At 46.7% G+C, this 17,093-nt stretch overlaps 1 protein-coding gene across 1 annotated transcript in view; it reads right to left on the bottom strand.

Moving 5' to 3' along the window:
* The window catches only part of LOC147418392 (protein IN CHLOROPLAST ATPASE BIOGENESIS, chloroplastic-like), a 115,787-nt gene that overhangs the window by 43,924 nt on the left and 54,770 nt on the right, over window positions 1-17,093 (bottom strand). Inside the window, exons 4-5 of the mRNA XM_086506934.1 lie at window positions 4,863-4,905; window positions 4,705-4,762 (exon numbers count right to left, since the gene is read on the bottom strand). Of these exons, the coding sequence (XP_086363060.1) occupies window positions 4,705-4,762; window positions 4,863-4,905 (101 nt within the window). The remainder of the gene's footprint in view (window positions 1-4,704; window positions 4,763-4,862; window positions 4,906-17,093) is intronic.

Consider the following 17,093-nt stretch of genomic DNA (forward strand, 5'->3'; position numbering starts at 1 on the left):
TTCATCAAGCATTGGTATCCATTGTGTGGTCTACCCAAGTCTATTGTGTCGGATAGTGATACTAAGTTCACATCCCGTTTTTGGCGTGCTTTGTTTGAAAATTTTGGCACTGAGTTGAATTTTTCGTCTGCATTTCATCCACGGTCTGATGGACAAACTAAAATTTACAATCAATTGGCATTTGATGTTCTCAAATCATAAGTGCAAGATAAGCAATCTAAGTGGGAGCAATATTTGCCATGAGTTCAAGCTGTCCTCAATGATTCTTTTTCTAGTGCTATTGATCGCACTCCATATGAGGCTGCATTTGGCCGACCTTTTCAATCATTGTTGACTAGGTCATTTCCAAGGTTAATGATGCTAATTGTGTTAGTCAAACCTATGCGGTGATACTCGAGAGTGTTAAGCTTCGGCTTAGCAAGGCTCAAGAGTCCTATTCTAGGCATGCTAATAAGCATCGACAGGATGTCTCATTTAAGGAAGGTGACTGGGTGTATTTAAGAATCATGAAGCAACGGCTCAAGCAAGTTGGTAAGAGGTGTCCTACACTCTCTTTTCGTATGTATGGTCCATTTCCAATCGTCAAAAAGGTAAATGATGTTTCCATGCAATCACGTTTGCCATCTTCTTGGACAATGCATAATGTTTTCCATGTTTCTTGGCTTAAATTGTTTCAAGGTGATCCTCCGAGGAGCGTTCCTGACGAGGACCAACCGGAGATTGTTGATGAAGCCGAGGTGATGGAGTCCGAACAGATCCTTTTGCATCGATTCAAGCATGGCACGAAGAAGCAAGCACGACAATTTTTCCTAAAATTCAAGGATCGAGGGACACATGAAGCGGCATGGGTGGACGAGCAATTCTTCATCGATTACCCTCATACAAGGAGGCCATGCAGATCGGTACCGGTACCTCACCTTAAGCAAGAGGGGATGTCACGTGCACATGGCTCTGTGCGCCACGTGGACATACTTCATCGACTTCCAGAGCCAATTTTCCCCTTCTTCCTAGATAGGGATCTCTAGAATCCTAGGAGGATTAATACAGGAAATTTTGTGAGCCTGTTCGCAGGACCTGCATGTCCGGACAAATCCCTTAGATTAGGTTTTCCAGTTTGGAACCCTCTTGCATAAATGGTTTGTATACACGTTTTGATAGATGTTATTACACTACGGTGGGCATCTGGCATGACGAGCATGTAGTTCTAGGTTAGAGGAATCCGACGTGCCAGACCGCACGTCGATCGGATTTCCAGATGGGCAGATGTGCGACAATTTCCAGATGGGCAGATGGGCAGATGTGCGACAATTTCACCGAGTTTTGGACCCCCTCGACTTATTTTTTAATAAATCATTTTTATGATTTATTTGTTAGAAATCCTGGTGGACAGTTGCCCTACCTAGGCCTTAATAATTACTTAAGGCCCAATCCCCACCTATAAAGGGAACCATCTGCCAGCACTTGGAGCAAGAAGGAAGAAGCGCCCAATTCAGCCAGCGTTTTAGAAAAGGACAGCCAGCGTTTTCTCAACAGGAACATCCAGCATTTTTGCAGAGTTCAGCCAGCAGCCAGCGTTTCCAAAATACACGCTACTAATGATCTTGTGTTGTTAGCACTCTTTTATCGTCGCATGTATCAGCAAGAAAGGTCGTAGCACATAGATACAAGTGACTTAATGAGACTTTCATACGTGTCATTCCATCTATTACACTGAATTCATATGTACATTTGATGTGCTAGCTCTATCATTACCCCTCCTTTGCACATGCTGGGTTGGGGCATAGGTAGGTTGTAACCCAAAGGCTTCAAGGTAAAGCTGTAATACATTTGGTGACTCTGACAGTTCGTACTCTTTCATCCACTTTGCATCCATGGGTGGATAGTTCTTGAACTTCACCAAGTAGTGCCTTGCAACCTGTCCTTTAACTTTTCTATCCTTTATGTGCCAAAACTTGCTCAGGTACCACTTTAGCATCCAGCATTTCCACCCTCTGGTGTTTTCATCTCCTAGCGTTTCGCATCATCATCGATACCAGCACCCTCCTCGCTTGGCGTTTCCATTAGTAGATCAGCCCAGACCTCAGCGTTTTGCAAATCTCAGCCAGTTCCTTTTGAGTTTTCAGTTTTGAGCCCTTCAACTCCTCAATACCATCATTACCCAGCATCCTAGTGCATGATTCCATCAACATCAGCATCGTTATACCTGCATTTGTGCAATCTAAAGCTAATACCACTCTAGCAATAGAGTGGGGGGACCCTTAGAGGGGGGTTTTGGGACTCCATCTGGTGTTAGTTTTCTTTCTCTTTCTCGCACTCACGGAACACTCACAATTCTATTTTCTCTTCTCTCTATCCATTGCACGTCTCCTTTTAAGTTAAAAGGAATCCTTGTGGACCTGTGAAGCACTCATCCTGGGCTCTCACCATCAACACTTCCGCTACACCTAACAGTCCTTCCAATTGTACTGTTTGGGCTCACTAAATCTCCTGCAATGTTCAACAGGATGATGGACCAGATTTTTCAACAGCATATGCAGTATGTGAGCACATTTTTTGATGATGTCATTGTTTTCTCCAAGTTCAAAGCAAAGCATGGAGAGCATCTAGCATGAGTTTTCAAGGGACACAATGGTGATCAATGGGAGGAAGAGTGAGTTCTTTATGCGCGACATACGAGGCTGTTAGCATGGATCTGGCCAAGGTTGAGGCTATTCACAATTGCCCACCTTCGCGGAATGTTTCTTGGGCTTGTGTTCTTACTATGAGTATCGGAGAGTTTGCGGAGATTTTTCGTCTTTGTATGCCCGTACTCAAAATGCGTATCTTTCACTTGGGGACCTACTTCAGTTGCAGCATTTAAGAGACTCAAGCAAAAGTTGACTAGTGGAACTGCTTTAATTTTTCCAGACTTGTAGAAGTCCTTTGAGGTGGAATGTGTTTCTTGTGGTAGCAGTTTGGGAGCGGGGTTGATGCAGGACATGATGGATTAGAGAGGATAGTGCAAAGAAGAATTCATGATTAGGAGTATACAAGTACACATAGAAGATAATCCAAAGAAAATAAACTTGCATTATTCATGAGAGAGTACAAAGAAGCTCTCTTTAAGGGTATTCCAACTTTATCTTCTGGTACTTCCCATTTGATGCATGCAAGTAGTGCAATGCTTTTAAGCCTATTGACAAAACTTGCAATGTCTTTTCCTTCCTCCATTGTACAATTGTTTCCGCAAGCTTAATTTACCCTTCTTTGCCCTAGCTCCAAAGTTCTGCAAGGACTTTCTAGGCCTCATAAGCACTTGTGCATTCATCTATAAAGTGCAAATAGTTGCTATTAAGTGTTGTGATGAGTATGCATAGCACTTGCTTGCTCTAGTTTGAGTGAAATCTAGCTTGGGTTGCTTGTCTAGAGAGGTTTTTATGAGAGACCATAGGTCCCTTTTCATCACATAGCCCCTCATGTTTGTATGCCAAGTGTGGAAGCCTTGGCCATTATATTTCTCTATGTCTTTCTACCCCATTGTGCTTATGGAATTATCTTAACACTTGCACAATTAAAACATCATCTCCATAAATGATAATGACATGCAAATCCATTGTAAAATTGGGTAGGATTAAAAGGTTTGAGAGAAAGAGAAAGAGAGATTTGTTGGCCCAATGAAGCTTTTCGTTTTTGGTGGAAACTCTCTCTTGGACGGGAGCCCTTTCTTGCTGTGGGATAAGCCCCTTATGAAGGGTAAAGCAGCCTCTGCTTGTGTGATCAGCCTCTTGACTCGGAAAGTTTTTGGTGGAAACTTTCTCTTGGACAGGAGCCCTTTCTTGTTGTGGGATAAGCCCCTTATGAAGGGTACAGCAGTCTCTGCTTGTGTGATCAGCCTCTGGACTCGGAATGGCACTGTATCCTCAGAGGGATTGCACCCTTATGAAAGGGATAGCACCACTGACTGTGGGAGTGGCCCTTGGGTAGAATGGGATTTAGGTGCTTTGTCTCTTACAGGAGGAACTATAAATTATTCCTGAGATGTTCCTTCCACTTCAGCTATACCCCCTCGTCAGAAAGTTTACACGATAATCTTTTGACTGCTGGCATTGGTCATAAGGGAGGTAATCTGCGAATCTTCTTCTGACTAATAGCTTTAAGAAAGGCCCCTTGGGAGCTTCAGAAATATCTTTTGAACCTTAATAGACATGTCAGAGCTACAAGCACTCATTTTGTTTCATTTGGTTATTTAAATCTCCAAAAGGATCTCCTTACTTTGTGTTTTATATTGAGGACCGAGGTCTCTGCCAGTAAGGGAGCTTTTTATAGAACATATTTATTTTTCCCAAAGGCCCCAAGATTGATGATTAGAGGGCAGAAAATATTTTGGGCTCTGTTGTGATGGTTGAGAATGTTGCTCAACTTTGGCCAACATCAAACTTGTAGATTTCTTTCTTCTGAAATTTTAATCATCAGCTTGTTGAGGATATTATTCAATGGCCCAGATAACTGAACAGAATTATGGTAGGGAGCATAACTAGAACATAAATTTTTTGGGCTCAGCTGTGATGATTAAGAGGATTGCTCACAACACTACAAAGTAAGGAAAGAAAGTTAATCATATCAACATTCTATGAAAACAAAAAAGTAGTCTCTCTAGCAAAACACTTAGTTTTGTTCAAGTAACAACGCTAGTCTTTAAGAGTGAGAGTAACGTGGTTACCATACAGTTTTTGCCAGCAGCAGAACTCCATACTTTTGAACTTCAATCACAGGCATTTCCATTCTGCCAAATAAAGAAATATCAGAGCATATATAAAAGTCATAAAGTAATTCTCAATAGCATGTAGATCATGAAGCCAGTTTGAATGGTCAAGCCATCTTACCCTTCTGGAGGAGTTGGCCATCGCAACAGAGCTGTTAAGGCACCTGGTTTGAGACAAAGAGATTTTTTTAAATGTTCTCCTTCAAATATTATTTTCTGCATCTCAAAATAAAGAAAGCAATTCCTTTTCTTTTTCGTACGTTGTGATACACTTTTGTCCTTGGACATATCCATACCATTGAGTTCACCACAGAATTTTGTTGATTATTTCTTCTCAAAAGGCCCATTTTAAATTTGAGCGCAAAACCACAGTTTGTGTTATTCCACACAGCTTCATCAGACAATGAATGTGGTTAACAATTCAACTGATCATTGTCAGCACATTAAACTATTGGAAAAGTTACAAACCACTGCACACATATCTCAATCCTTCAGTTCCCCTTGATTATGTGTTGTAAACCACCAAATAGTGTACTACATTTTCAAGCATACGTAAACCAAGTAATTTCCTGCACTGCTGTGTAGTATGATGTTGGAATGCATTGATAGATCAAATAAATAGGTCCAAATATACTATTTGGCTTCACAATGAAAAAACATACAGCCATGCACTTCAAAATTTCCATTTCATCCTACATGCCAAATAACCATTTTTGGACGAATAACTTTTGCGTATAAATAAATTATATGAAAAATGCTTAAGTTTGTATGTTTTGATCGAAGACCTTCCAATCAAAAACCTTTGTATATAGCTTGATCAAAGGTCTCTCATCCAAATCCTTTTCAATTGGTCCTGCAAGTAGTCAGCATTGCCATCATTCTAGAACTTTGAGCTTTCAAAAGTAGAGAGCAGAGCTGCAAACCGAGCAGCAGCAGATTTAGATATATGTAGATATTCAAAAGTTAATGAGTATAATGACGGGTCTTTGATCGCTCGCTGCTGCTGCAACCTTCCCTCGCCATCGCTGACCTCCATCCCCTCCTCGCTTAGCTTCCCCCCTCTTGCCAACGTGCTGCCCACCCCCCCGCGCCCTTGCCTTCAGCCCACCTCCTGCCCCTGCGCAGCCGCCCCCTACCCCCCTGCATCCTGCCCTGCTCGCTCCCTCCCCCCCTGCCTGCCGCCTTGTCCCCTACGCTGCCCTTACCCGCCCCCAGCGCATTTCCACTCCCCCCCCCCCCCCCCCCCCCCCCCCCCTTTTTCTCCCATCCCTCTTTTGTCTTAGCTTCTCCTCTCTTGATGGGCCCGTCTCAGGCTTGTTTCTCGCCCAACGTTTCAGTAGGAGTTCGCCCCCTTTCGCCTTCCCCAGTAGTAGCAGACACAGATGGAGGCTTGTGCTTCACCACAGAGGGACTCAGATGAACTCCCCTCGCCCAACCCCGCCAAGCCCACCATCCGACTTGCTTTGTCGCCATCAGAGCAAGCGAGCCTTGTAGCAAAGGTGGAGCACCTTCAGGCCACCTCTGTTATCTGCAAGATTATTGGCAGCCATCCCAGCAGAGGCGAGGTGCACGACCTCCTTCAAGCACATCTCCTTGTAGAGGTGAGAAAGAACATCAACATACAGCTTCTCGGGCAGGGATACTAGAGTTTGAAACTCCCAAGATGGCTGCCAAGGTCATCCCGATGAGCCCGTTGGCCATTCGAGCGGTCAGGGCTCACTTTCGACAGTGGCGCCACGGGTTTGACCCAGCTTCAGATGTTCTTGGCGAAGGCCTGTCCGCACACAGGCTCGTACCTCTTCAAAGCCTGGTGACCAAACAACTGATAATTCGCTTGGCTTTGGAGGGATAGCCCTACCTGAGGACACCACCACTGGTGCAGACCTCTCCTTTTGCGTTGGTCCCTCGCAGGCTGACGAGTTCTGACATTCGACGATGGTGGGACTTCTTCAACTACGGCTTTACCCAATTCCTTGGCAACCCATCTTGAGGCAACCCGGTTTAAAGTACACTTTCTCTTTCTGGACGCCAGAGGCACCAAGGCTCTAGACATAGCAGTTGGCTTCTCCTTCCCGCTGTGTGGCAGAGATCACATGGAGTGCACTCTGCATACAGTCCCAGATTGGCCCCAGGTGTAGACTCTAGAGTTTTCGCACCACACAGGGACCTCGGAGTGACAGACTTGATTCAGACACTTTGGCCACTGGCCAAGTTCAGTGTGACACCACCCGATTCAGCTAGATGCAGACACATTGTGGTGCACTTCTTTGCACACACTCAGAGTGCTCCTTGCTATGTATATTTGTACATGAGGATTATTGGATAGAGGATGTAGCCCTACAGACTGCACGCTCTTCTTGGGCCTCGGTTGGACAGGTACTTCAGACGCCTGTCTCGGGGTCGCTCGGATGCAGATTACTCCCTGTCAAAGCCGGCCTCAAAGATTGCGAGGTTGGCTGTTGTAGCAGCATCGGTCTTTTCTCATTGATCCCATTAGGATTGTCTCATGGAATGTGCACGGTTTAGGTGGATCCCACTTTCACCGCCAGAGGGGTCGCTTGTGTCAGGAGCTTCAGAGATGCCTTGTGGGTTGTATGATAGATATACTTATTCTTCAGGAGCATCATCTTTGTGAGAGTCGTATTCGGCGTTGTGGTCAGATTCTGCGTGGCCGCTATGAGACCTTTTGGTCAACAGCTTTTGGGCCTGGAGGCATCCAGGGAGGTGTATGTATGACAATTGCGGACTCATGGCAACAGGCCATTGTGGGCAAGAGATATCATTGCGCCAGGTAGGGCCCAATGGGTTACTATGCAGGTTCACGGTAGCCTCATGGGCTTCTTGAACATCTATGCGCCCAACCAAACGAGTGCATGGGCTGAGTTTTGGTCACACATTGTGGAGTCCTTGCCTCATGCAGCGCAGTGGTGTGTTGGGAGGACTTCAACATGTTGGAGGACCCCTCGGATAGGATTGGATTCAGCCACGCTACCGTGCACGGGGCTGAGTTGGCAGCTTAGGAGCATTTATGTATGACCTTGAGGATTTCAGATGTTTGGCAGCATGCAGGCTTTGTACAGCCCTCAAATAGCCTCTCTTTCTCCCGATCTAACCACACAGTAGGCGGCTAAATCTATCCCAGATAGATCGCTTCTACGCCAATGGCCACATCTGTGACATGGGAGGATTTGTATGCATTTGGGCAGGGACTACCTTTTCCAATCATGCACCAGTGATTCTTAGTATGGCAGATAGACAGAAGAGGGGGAGTGCCATGCTGCGCATCCCAGGGAGAGGATTCTACTGGATACAGAGCTAAAGAAGCGGGTGGTGGCGCTTTGGACACAGGGTTTGGGCACGCAAGGCACCCCTGCTAGTAGAGTGGCCACTGATCTTGCGGAGCTTAGTCACTTCTTCCTTTGGGAGTTTGCACTATGCAGCTCGCTTGGCTACGACCAAGGAGGAGGGGGAGTGGCTTCGATGGGGCATTGCTTCCCTACAACGGATGCAGGAGCGCCACCCTGATAGTCCCTAGATGGAAGAACAGATGCAGCAGGCTTGGGAGGAGCTGATCACCATTGAGGAGCAGCACCATGAGTTTTCCTTTCATCGTCAAGCATCTCAATGACCCAAGTGGGCGACAGAGTTACTGGTGAGTTCTTTGAGACTGTGGGTCCTCACCATGCACGCTCCAGTGTTTGTCTATCACAAACCAGTGACGTGGCAACACACCCAGAGCAGCAGGCCCGGAAAGTATTGGATTTCATTTTTGATCTCCCGAGAACACAGAGTGGGCACGATGGTATCTGGACTGTTATTGACAGATTTAGCAAGCAAGCTCATTTCATTCCAGTGAAGAAAACAGTCAAACCGGATCACTTAGCGAGACTGTTTGTGGCCCAGATCTTCAGATTACATGGCATGCTTGAGACAATTGTCTCCGGCAGAGACCCCAGATTCAATAGTTTGTTTTGGAAGGCTATTTGGGAGAACATTGGCACGCGGTTGCAGTTCTCGTCATCTTTCCACCCGCAGACATATGGGCAATAGGAAATTGCAAATTCAATCATACTGGATTTATTGAAGTCTTACATCTCGGATGAGAAGACTCAATGGGAAAAATATTTGCCTTTGGTGGAATTTGCCTGCAATAACATGATACACTCTTTGACGGGGAACGCGCCATTTGAGATTATTGAAGGTGCTACGAAGGTTCCACCCTTCCTAAGCACGAAAGATACGATTTTTGGAGCCGACGAGTACACACGGGACTTGGACACGGCTTTTGCCAAGGTCCGGGAGGCTTTGCAGAAATCTCAAGAAAGACACAAAAAGGCAACAGATCAACATCGTCGCGATTTGAAATTAAAGGAGAACGATTGGGTGCTCTTACGCTTTGAGAAGGCACGCCTGAGAAAGAAAAAGGGAAAGGAGCGGCTTTTTCCAAAGCTTAGCATGAGATACTTTGGACCTTTACAGATTTCCGAAAAGATAAATAATGTCTCCTTTCGACTGAAGCTGCCCGATACTTGGAGGATTCACAATGCTTTTCATGTGAGTCTCTTGAAACCTTTTAAAGGCGATATGCCCGATGATGGGGAGCCTGATGAGCAACCCGAAGTGGAGGAAAACGAGGAGATGCTCGTAACAGAATAGGTTTTGGCACATAAAGAAAGAAAGGTAAAAGGTAAAATGATAAGGCGGTTCTTGGTTAAATTCAAGAACTATCCCGCATTGGATGCGAAGTGGATGGAGCAAGAGGACTTGGCAGATACTCCTCAAATTGTGAACCTTTACCTTGAAGCATTTGGTTTAGCATAGTCTATTCCAAATTGAACCCCTATAGCAGGGCTACAGCCTACACTGTCACTGGCACGGACAGACAGTTAGTCACAGTTGGTCAGGTTTCACACTGGACGGACTCTCTTGTCGGATCCGTGACACGTGGCAGGGATACAAGCGGTGGTCCAGTCGACACCGTGGCCAGCGCACCACCACCACAGTTCAGAGATAGGCTTAGCTAGATTAGATATTGGTGAGCCGTTGGTGGCTCTTTATGGTTGTATATATCCGTAGCTGATTGGGGTCTTTATTTACCTTTGGTATGGTTTTAGGTTCAGTCTTGAGTTTTGAGTCTAGAGTTTGCACGCCACTGTCACTCTCCCTGCACATTGGAGCCTCGACACCCCCATTGTACCTTGAGTTCTGAGCTTGGAGTTGTGTGCTGCCATCCAGAGTTGTATGGTTCTTTGAGCTTGTCGAGTTCCATAGAGTTGAGTCTGCAGTTGTGTTTTGTTTTGAGTCGTATCGCGTTTTGAGTCATATTTCGCTTCTGTGTTTGCGTCATATTCCTGTGTGATGTTTCTTCTCTTGGAGTGAGGTTTCATGCATACTGCACTGAGGAGCACCCACTCTAGAGAGCATGACACCTTTTCCTCGCTACATGTGCTCTCATTTTTGGCACGCCTGGTGGGACCTCAACTGAAGTTTCACTCCACTGTGCCTACAGGTCGAGGAGCTACCTCGTTTAAGCTCTCGCCTCTGTTGGTCTGGACTAGCTTAGTCCAGCTTGGCCTGTCTAGCTCAATACTAGACCAGCTAGTCTAGTCCCTCTAGTCCAGGTCTGGTCTAGCCAGATTAGGCTGTGTCTAGTCCTCTCTCGTCCAGGTCTAGCCAGAGTAGGCTAGGTCTAGTCCTCTCTCGCCAAGGTCTAGCCAGAGTAGGCTGGGTCTAGTCCTCTCTCGTCCACGTCTAACCAGGAGGTCTAGTCACTCGCCCTGGTCTAGTGGAGTCTGGTGCAGTAAGTGAAGGTTTCGTGCTCAAGGTTTGGGTGGGCTTGTGGTTACTACATGACACATACAAGGCAGTCAAAAGAGCAACAAAACCCAGTACTAAGTCCCTTGAAGTACTACCACACGAAGCGTCAACCCTTCGTGCCAAGCAGAAGTCCACCAGCCCCATTACCCCTACCTTCTCCCTCAACCAGTTCTACACCTCCCCAGTCAACCCCATCAATAAACTTATCACCCATTGTGTTACAACAAGCTTCGGTGCAACAAGCTCCTGCACAGACAACCATGGAAGAGCTTACAAGGGTCCTATCTGAGGTGAATATTAAGTTTCCGACTTTCAAAGGTCTCTCCACAGAGGATGCTGATGACCATGCCCAAAGGTTTGTTTCTCTCTGCAGAGGTCATGGCCTCAACCGAGAAGATGCCTACTTAGTACTCTTCCCATCTACCTTGGATGGATTAGCAGACAAGTGGTACAATCAGTTTGCAGAGAACCACTTTACTACTTGGGCTACATTAAGACAACAATTTTGTGAAGCTTTCAGACCAGGCGATTTCCAAGAAAAGGTTCTGGATGAGTTGGCCAACCTGCTGCTTCAGCCCAAAGAGACTTTTGCACAACTCATGACCCAAACAAAGTCTCTGGTCGCCAAGCTTCCTCAGCCACCAGGTGAGTTCATGGTCCAGAAATGGGTAGAGAAGGCTCTTCCAAATACTTCTCAACAAAAACTGAGAGAGAATCTCCGACCTGATGCCACCTTGGAGGAGTTTGTTGCGGTTGCTACTAGGATAGAGGGGGCAAGGAAGCTGTTTACCGAGTCTTCTCAGGTAGAGACTGCCTCTGTACTCTTGGAGAGTTCATCTGACGCTTTGAGTTCTCTACGTAGGGAACTTGAAGCCCTGAAACTACAACGCGCTCTTCAAAAGGAGAAATCAATCTCTCTTAGACAAGAGAAGCCCCCACATCACGAGGCTTTGGATCAAATCAAGAGAGAGCTAGAAGAGCTTAGGTCTCAGTAGGAGACTAAGGCTATGGTATGGTGCAGCTCCTGCCGCTCTCGAGGACACCCTCCACAGGATTGTCCCCTTCGTGCTTATTGCAACTTCTACGAAAAGTCTGGACATGCAGACAAGGATTGCTACTATATCAAGGGATTGCGGCAAATTCAACAAAGTCTCGGTCCTTCTCTCCAACAAGGGCTAGCATCAACATCTAATATGGTTTCTCCCTATGGCCATCCAAATTACATGCCACCTTTGCTCAATACCCCTACTGTCCAAGGTATTCAAGTACTTTTCCGTCTCAAAATTTTTATATCCATGCTGCCTCAGCCCCTCAAAGGTTCTACACATCAGCCTCCAACTTCATGCAACAAGAGCAGAGGCCACCTCGTCCCCCGTTTCGTCCATCAAATCGGCCCATCTTATGCTACAGATGTGGAGAATATGGACATTACGAAAGCAAGTGTCCTTTACCTGAAGGGTCTTCTCCTTGCCGTCATTGTCCGGAGTCTAAGAACCACTACAGTAAGGATTGTTCCAAGCAAACGGCATCCTCATCTTCAGTCCCAACTCAAAACCAACAAGAATTCACATTTTCGAAGATCAATCTGATCGCAGTAAGAACCATCCCTCAGCCATCACCTGCTACTCATACGATTAGGCCACAACAAGTGGGGGAGCCCGTTCGCGTCCTCACTCGAGCACAAAGAGCAGCTCTTGGTCTCAGCTTGCCAACAGGTCCATCTCGTTCATCTCCACTTCCACAACCTGACCCAACTGACGAACCCTTCATTGGTGCTCAGAGCAGGCTAGTCTCTATGCTATCGGACATTGATGGAGTCTTCTTGGAAGCAGTGGCTAACTTGCAACAGGTCAAAGTTCCAGAGGAAGCCCAGATCGCAGAAGCTAAGCCCACAGTGGAAGCAATCTTGAAGAACACCTTTCAGAAAGTATCCCTTTACGATATGCTTCGGCTCGATGCAACCCTCAGAAGTGCCGCCCTCTCATTCATTCAGTCTCTATACCCGGTGTGGTGGGCACCTCCCCGTACAGCCCTCAGAGTCTTACATGATTTCCTATCCAGCAGCACCTCTCACCAATTACAAAAGTCCTCGTCTCACTATATCTATTCTTGGGCATCAATTCTCCGGCGTCATAGTCGATGGTGGTTCTGGGATGAATCTGATGCCAGAGTTCACTATGTTGGCTTTAGGTTTGTAGCCTACCCACCCTGCTCCATCTACTGTTACATTGGCCGACCGGAGGACAATCTATCCAGTGGGCATAGTAGACAAGGTGCCTCTGAAGGTACAAGACTTCACCTTTAGCTTGGATTTCGTGGTGGTCAGTCTTCCCCAGGTGGAGGGGGGATTTCCTTTGCTTATTGGTAGACCATGGTTGCGGCATACTAAGGCACTTCATGATTGGGGAAACAACGCCATGTGGATACATACTCCTGGCTCCCCCATGCAACCAATTCGACTCGAAGGAGGTATGGAGCAAGTAGTTCATCACAGCTCGTTGTCAGTACAGTCCAACCCCGACCTCAAGCAGCCTACCCCACTTGACGGGTCTGACGAAGACTTGTTGCAGTGGTTGGAAGATACCACATCGATGTCGTGCTATGTGGTCTCTATTCAAGCCTCACCTGTGGATACACTATCTCTCTCCCGGATCCTCAGATTGACACCAGTGACCCAAGTCGTACAACAAAAAGTGTGTCTGTCCCGGAAGCAAGTGTGTTAGTCCTTGATGACCATGATTCAAGTGTTCCTATGATGGAAGTCGTCGGCCTTGGTGAACCTATAACACATCACCGAAGGGGAAAGAAATCTCCTTTGCATGAGTGCCAACGTTCCACCTCTTCCTTTAACATCTCTCGGGTCTGACGCCCCGTCCACTCAAAAGCATTCTGTTGTGTCTGAAGACTTACCCTTCCAGGAGCTTCCACCAGGATGGTTACAAGAGGAGTATGCGTAGTTTCCAAATCGATCAAACACCAGCCCATGATGTCTCGAAGCTCCAAGAGGCAGCTCACTCTTCATCTTCTGAGGCGACTCTCCAGCTACACCTCCTGACCCGGTCAAAGAAGTCAACCAGGGTGACCCTGACAACCCTCGGCACATCCTCTTAGCAACTTGGTTATGGGAGCATCCTGCGCTACTCGATCAAGTAGTCTCTTTCATGAACTCTTTTAAAGATGTTTTTGCTTGGTCCTTCAAGGATTTGGAAGCGATCCCACCAGAATTGGGTGTCCATACTATCCCTCTGGTTGAAGGGGCTAAGCCTGTCAGAGATCGAGCTTACAAGCTCAACCCAAAGTATGCAGAAGCTGTCAAGTCAGAGCTAGAAAAAATGCAAGAGGCAGGGATCATTGTACCTGTGGAGCACTCTGAGTGGTTATCACCCAGGGTGATAGCGCCTAAGAAGCAGTCCAATAAATCCGTGTGTGCGTAGATTACCGCGCTCTGAACAATGTAACTATCCCAGATGGTTTTCCCACACCTTTCATTGAGCGAGTGCTAGCAGATGTAGCAGGGCATGTATTGTGCAGTTTCATGGATGGGTTCAGTGGATACAATCAGTAGGGCATCCATCCAGGTGATCAGATTAAAACAGCTTTCGTGACTCCCTGGGGTATTTTTATTTACACTAAAATGTCGTTTGGGTTGAAAAGTGCTCCACCTTCCTTCAATCGCACATTATATCTCATATTCTATCCCTTGCTAACGAATTATCTTCGCATCTTCATGCATGATTTTTCAACTTTCTCAGGTGCTCACTGCTCAACCCCAGTGGGAATCTAGAGGAGCACCTCGCTCAACTCTCTACTGTCTTTATCAGGTGCACAGAGGCACGCCTGAAGCTCAATCCAAACGAATGTCATTTTTTGGTCACTGAAGGTACACTTCTAGGCCATGTAGTGTCTGCTAAAGGTTTAGCGTCCAACCCAGAGAAGATAGTAGATATCTTGAAGTTACCGCCTCCAATCAACCCTAAAGGTGTTCAGAGCTTTGTAGGCCATACAAGCTATCATCGCAGGTTTATACGCATGTATGCACAGGTGGCTCAACCACTGACCCGACTCACCAGTGCTATTGTACCCTTCCAATGGTCCAAACCTATAGCTGAAGCATTTGCATATCTCAAAAACCGCCTCACTAAAGCACCTATTCTACTGGCTCTCGATTGGTCTCTTCCTTTTCATGTGCATACTGATGCCAGTCAACTGGCTGTGGGTGTTGTGCTGTGGGTGTTGTGCTAACTCAGCCTAGTAAGGAGTACAACTTGGATCGCCCAGTTCACTATGCAAGTCGCCTGCTAACCAAAGCAGAGCGCAACTATAGCACCACAGAAAGGGAAGGTTTGGCTATTGTGTATGCCTTACAAAAATTTCGCCATTATTTATTAGGGGTCCACTTCACGATTATTACTGATCACCATGCCCTGCGCTATCTGCTTAGTAAGCCGCAAGTTGCAGGTCGAGTATGGCGATGGTTACTCTTACTTCAAGAGTTTGATTTCGAAGTGGTACTCAGATCCGACAAACATCATGTTCTTGCTGACCACCTCTCTCGCATTCGCACAGGTGAAGAAGCAACATGGGTTGCAGATGACTTTCCACATAGCAGTCTCTATAAGGCGGATACCACTCCCGAATGGTACGGCGATGTCTTGCATTTGCTATCTACTGGTCTATACCTTGAGAATGTGTCTCCACTACACAAGAGAAGATTTCTTTTAAAGTCTAGGTCATTCACTTTGATTGGAGGCCAGCTCTACAAGTCAGGACCAGATGGTGTTTTGAGACGGTGTGTCTCTCCTCATGAGGCTGAGAATATTCTCGAAGATGGCCACCAATGGGACCATAGTCACATCACCGCCCAGAAGATTCTACAGAGTGGTCTATGGTGGCCCTATGTTTTTCGAGATGCAATTGCCTATGTGAAAGTATGTGATGTGTGTCAGCGCTGTAAACATAAACCAAGCAAGCAATCCAACCGTCCTCTGCAGGTCTCTATGGCATGGCTGCCCTTTGAGCGATGGGGCATAGATTTTTTGGGTCCAATTGCTCCTCCGGCCCAGCCAAGTAACCGGAAATATCTGCTGGTGGCTACAGATTATGCAACCAAGTGGGTTGAGGTACTGGCGACAACAAATTGCACTAGCAATATTGTAGCCAAGTTCTTGTATGAAAATATTATGTGCAAGTTTGGATGTCCCCTAGAGATCACCAGTGATAGGGGCAGTCACTTTGTTGACGAAATGATTTCAACCTTGCTTGCCAACTATAAGATTTTTCATCGTAAGTCTTGCTCTTATTACCCTAGAGCAAATGGGTAGGCCGATAGCACCAACAAGGTTCTGATAGCCCTTCTGCGGAAAGCATGTCATCTCCATCCGGCATCTTGGGCTCAAGCTATCCACGGCAACCTTTGGGCATACCTACTGTAGATAAAAATACCCAAGGAGTCACGAAAGCCGTTTTAATCTGATCACCTGGAAGGATGCCCAACTGATTGTATCCACTGAACCCATCCATGAAATTGTACAATACATGCCCTGCTACATCCAGAGTGACGAGTCTCTACTGGGCCAGTGTCTTTTCCAAAACTTCATGACAAGTCGACGACTTCTCCCTCGGAGATTCCTCTACCTTCTTCCCCAATATTCACCCATACTGATGCCAACATATCACTTACTCCACCTGCAACAACCATCTCAGCTCCCACTCCACCAATAGTACCTACTCCTAGCGAGCCAGCTGTGCCACCTGAGAGTCCTCCAGTATCATCTTCAGGGGTAGCCGACTCTACTTCTCTGCTACACCTTTCGGGGAAAGTATTACAAGACTTCAGGAATGCTATCGCCACCATAGAGCTTGGAGCGGAACAGTTAGCTGTCACGCACCAGCGCCACTCTACCATATACGCAACTATGGAGGGATCTCTAAAGGTCGCCGAGAGTGCCATCTCAGATCGGGATGCTACGATTTTTGCACTGCAACAAGCTTTGAAAATAAAGTCAGACATCATTAAAGACCTTAAAGCACAGGTACAAGGATTTCAAGATGTGCTTCTACATGGAGATAGGTCTACCCAGGCTCAGGGCTCCGATCTACGTGGGGTTTGGATGGACTCGATCAGGGCCAACAATGTAGACTACAGCAACACGTCAGGCTCAGGCTCAGGCTCAGGCTCAGGCTTAGGCTCAGGCTCAGGCTCAGGCTCAGGCTCAGGTTGGAGTGGGGTTTGGATGGACTGGATCCAGAGGCCACCAATGCATACTACACGTCCTTCTCAACAATTTATGGGACTCTACACACAGCCTCCAGTTCAGTTCTACAATCACCAGTATCCTTAGGGGTTTCAGTTGGCGCCATTGTCTCAGACGCGGACCGTTCCTTGCTGCAACGGTGTTGCTGGTGCACAACACCATGGTTGTGTTACTCGACATCCTCAGTACACTATAGGACAGGTGCTACCCTCTGCCCTGCAACAGGTGGCTGCTCCCTTCAGAGGTGGCCCTACTCCCTTGCCAGGCGGCCCAGTTATGGC

Source organism: Adiantum capillus-veneris, chromosome 30 (assembly GCF_014529385.1).
Source record: "Adiantum capillus-veneris isolate H3 chromosome 30, ASM1452938v2, whole genome shotgun sequence".
Lineage (NCBI taxonomy): Eukaryota > Viridiplantae > Streptophyta > Polypodiopsida > Polypodiales > Pteridaceae > Adiantum > Adiantum capillus-veneris.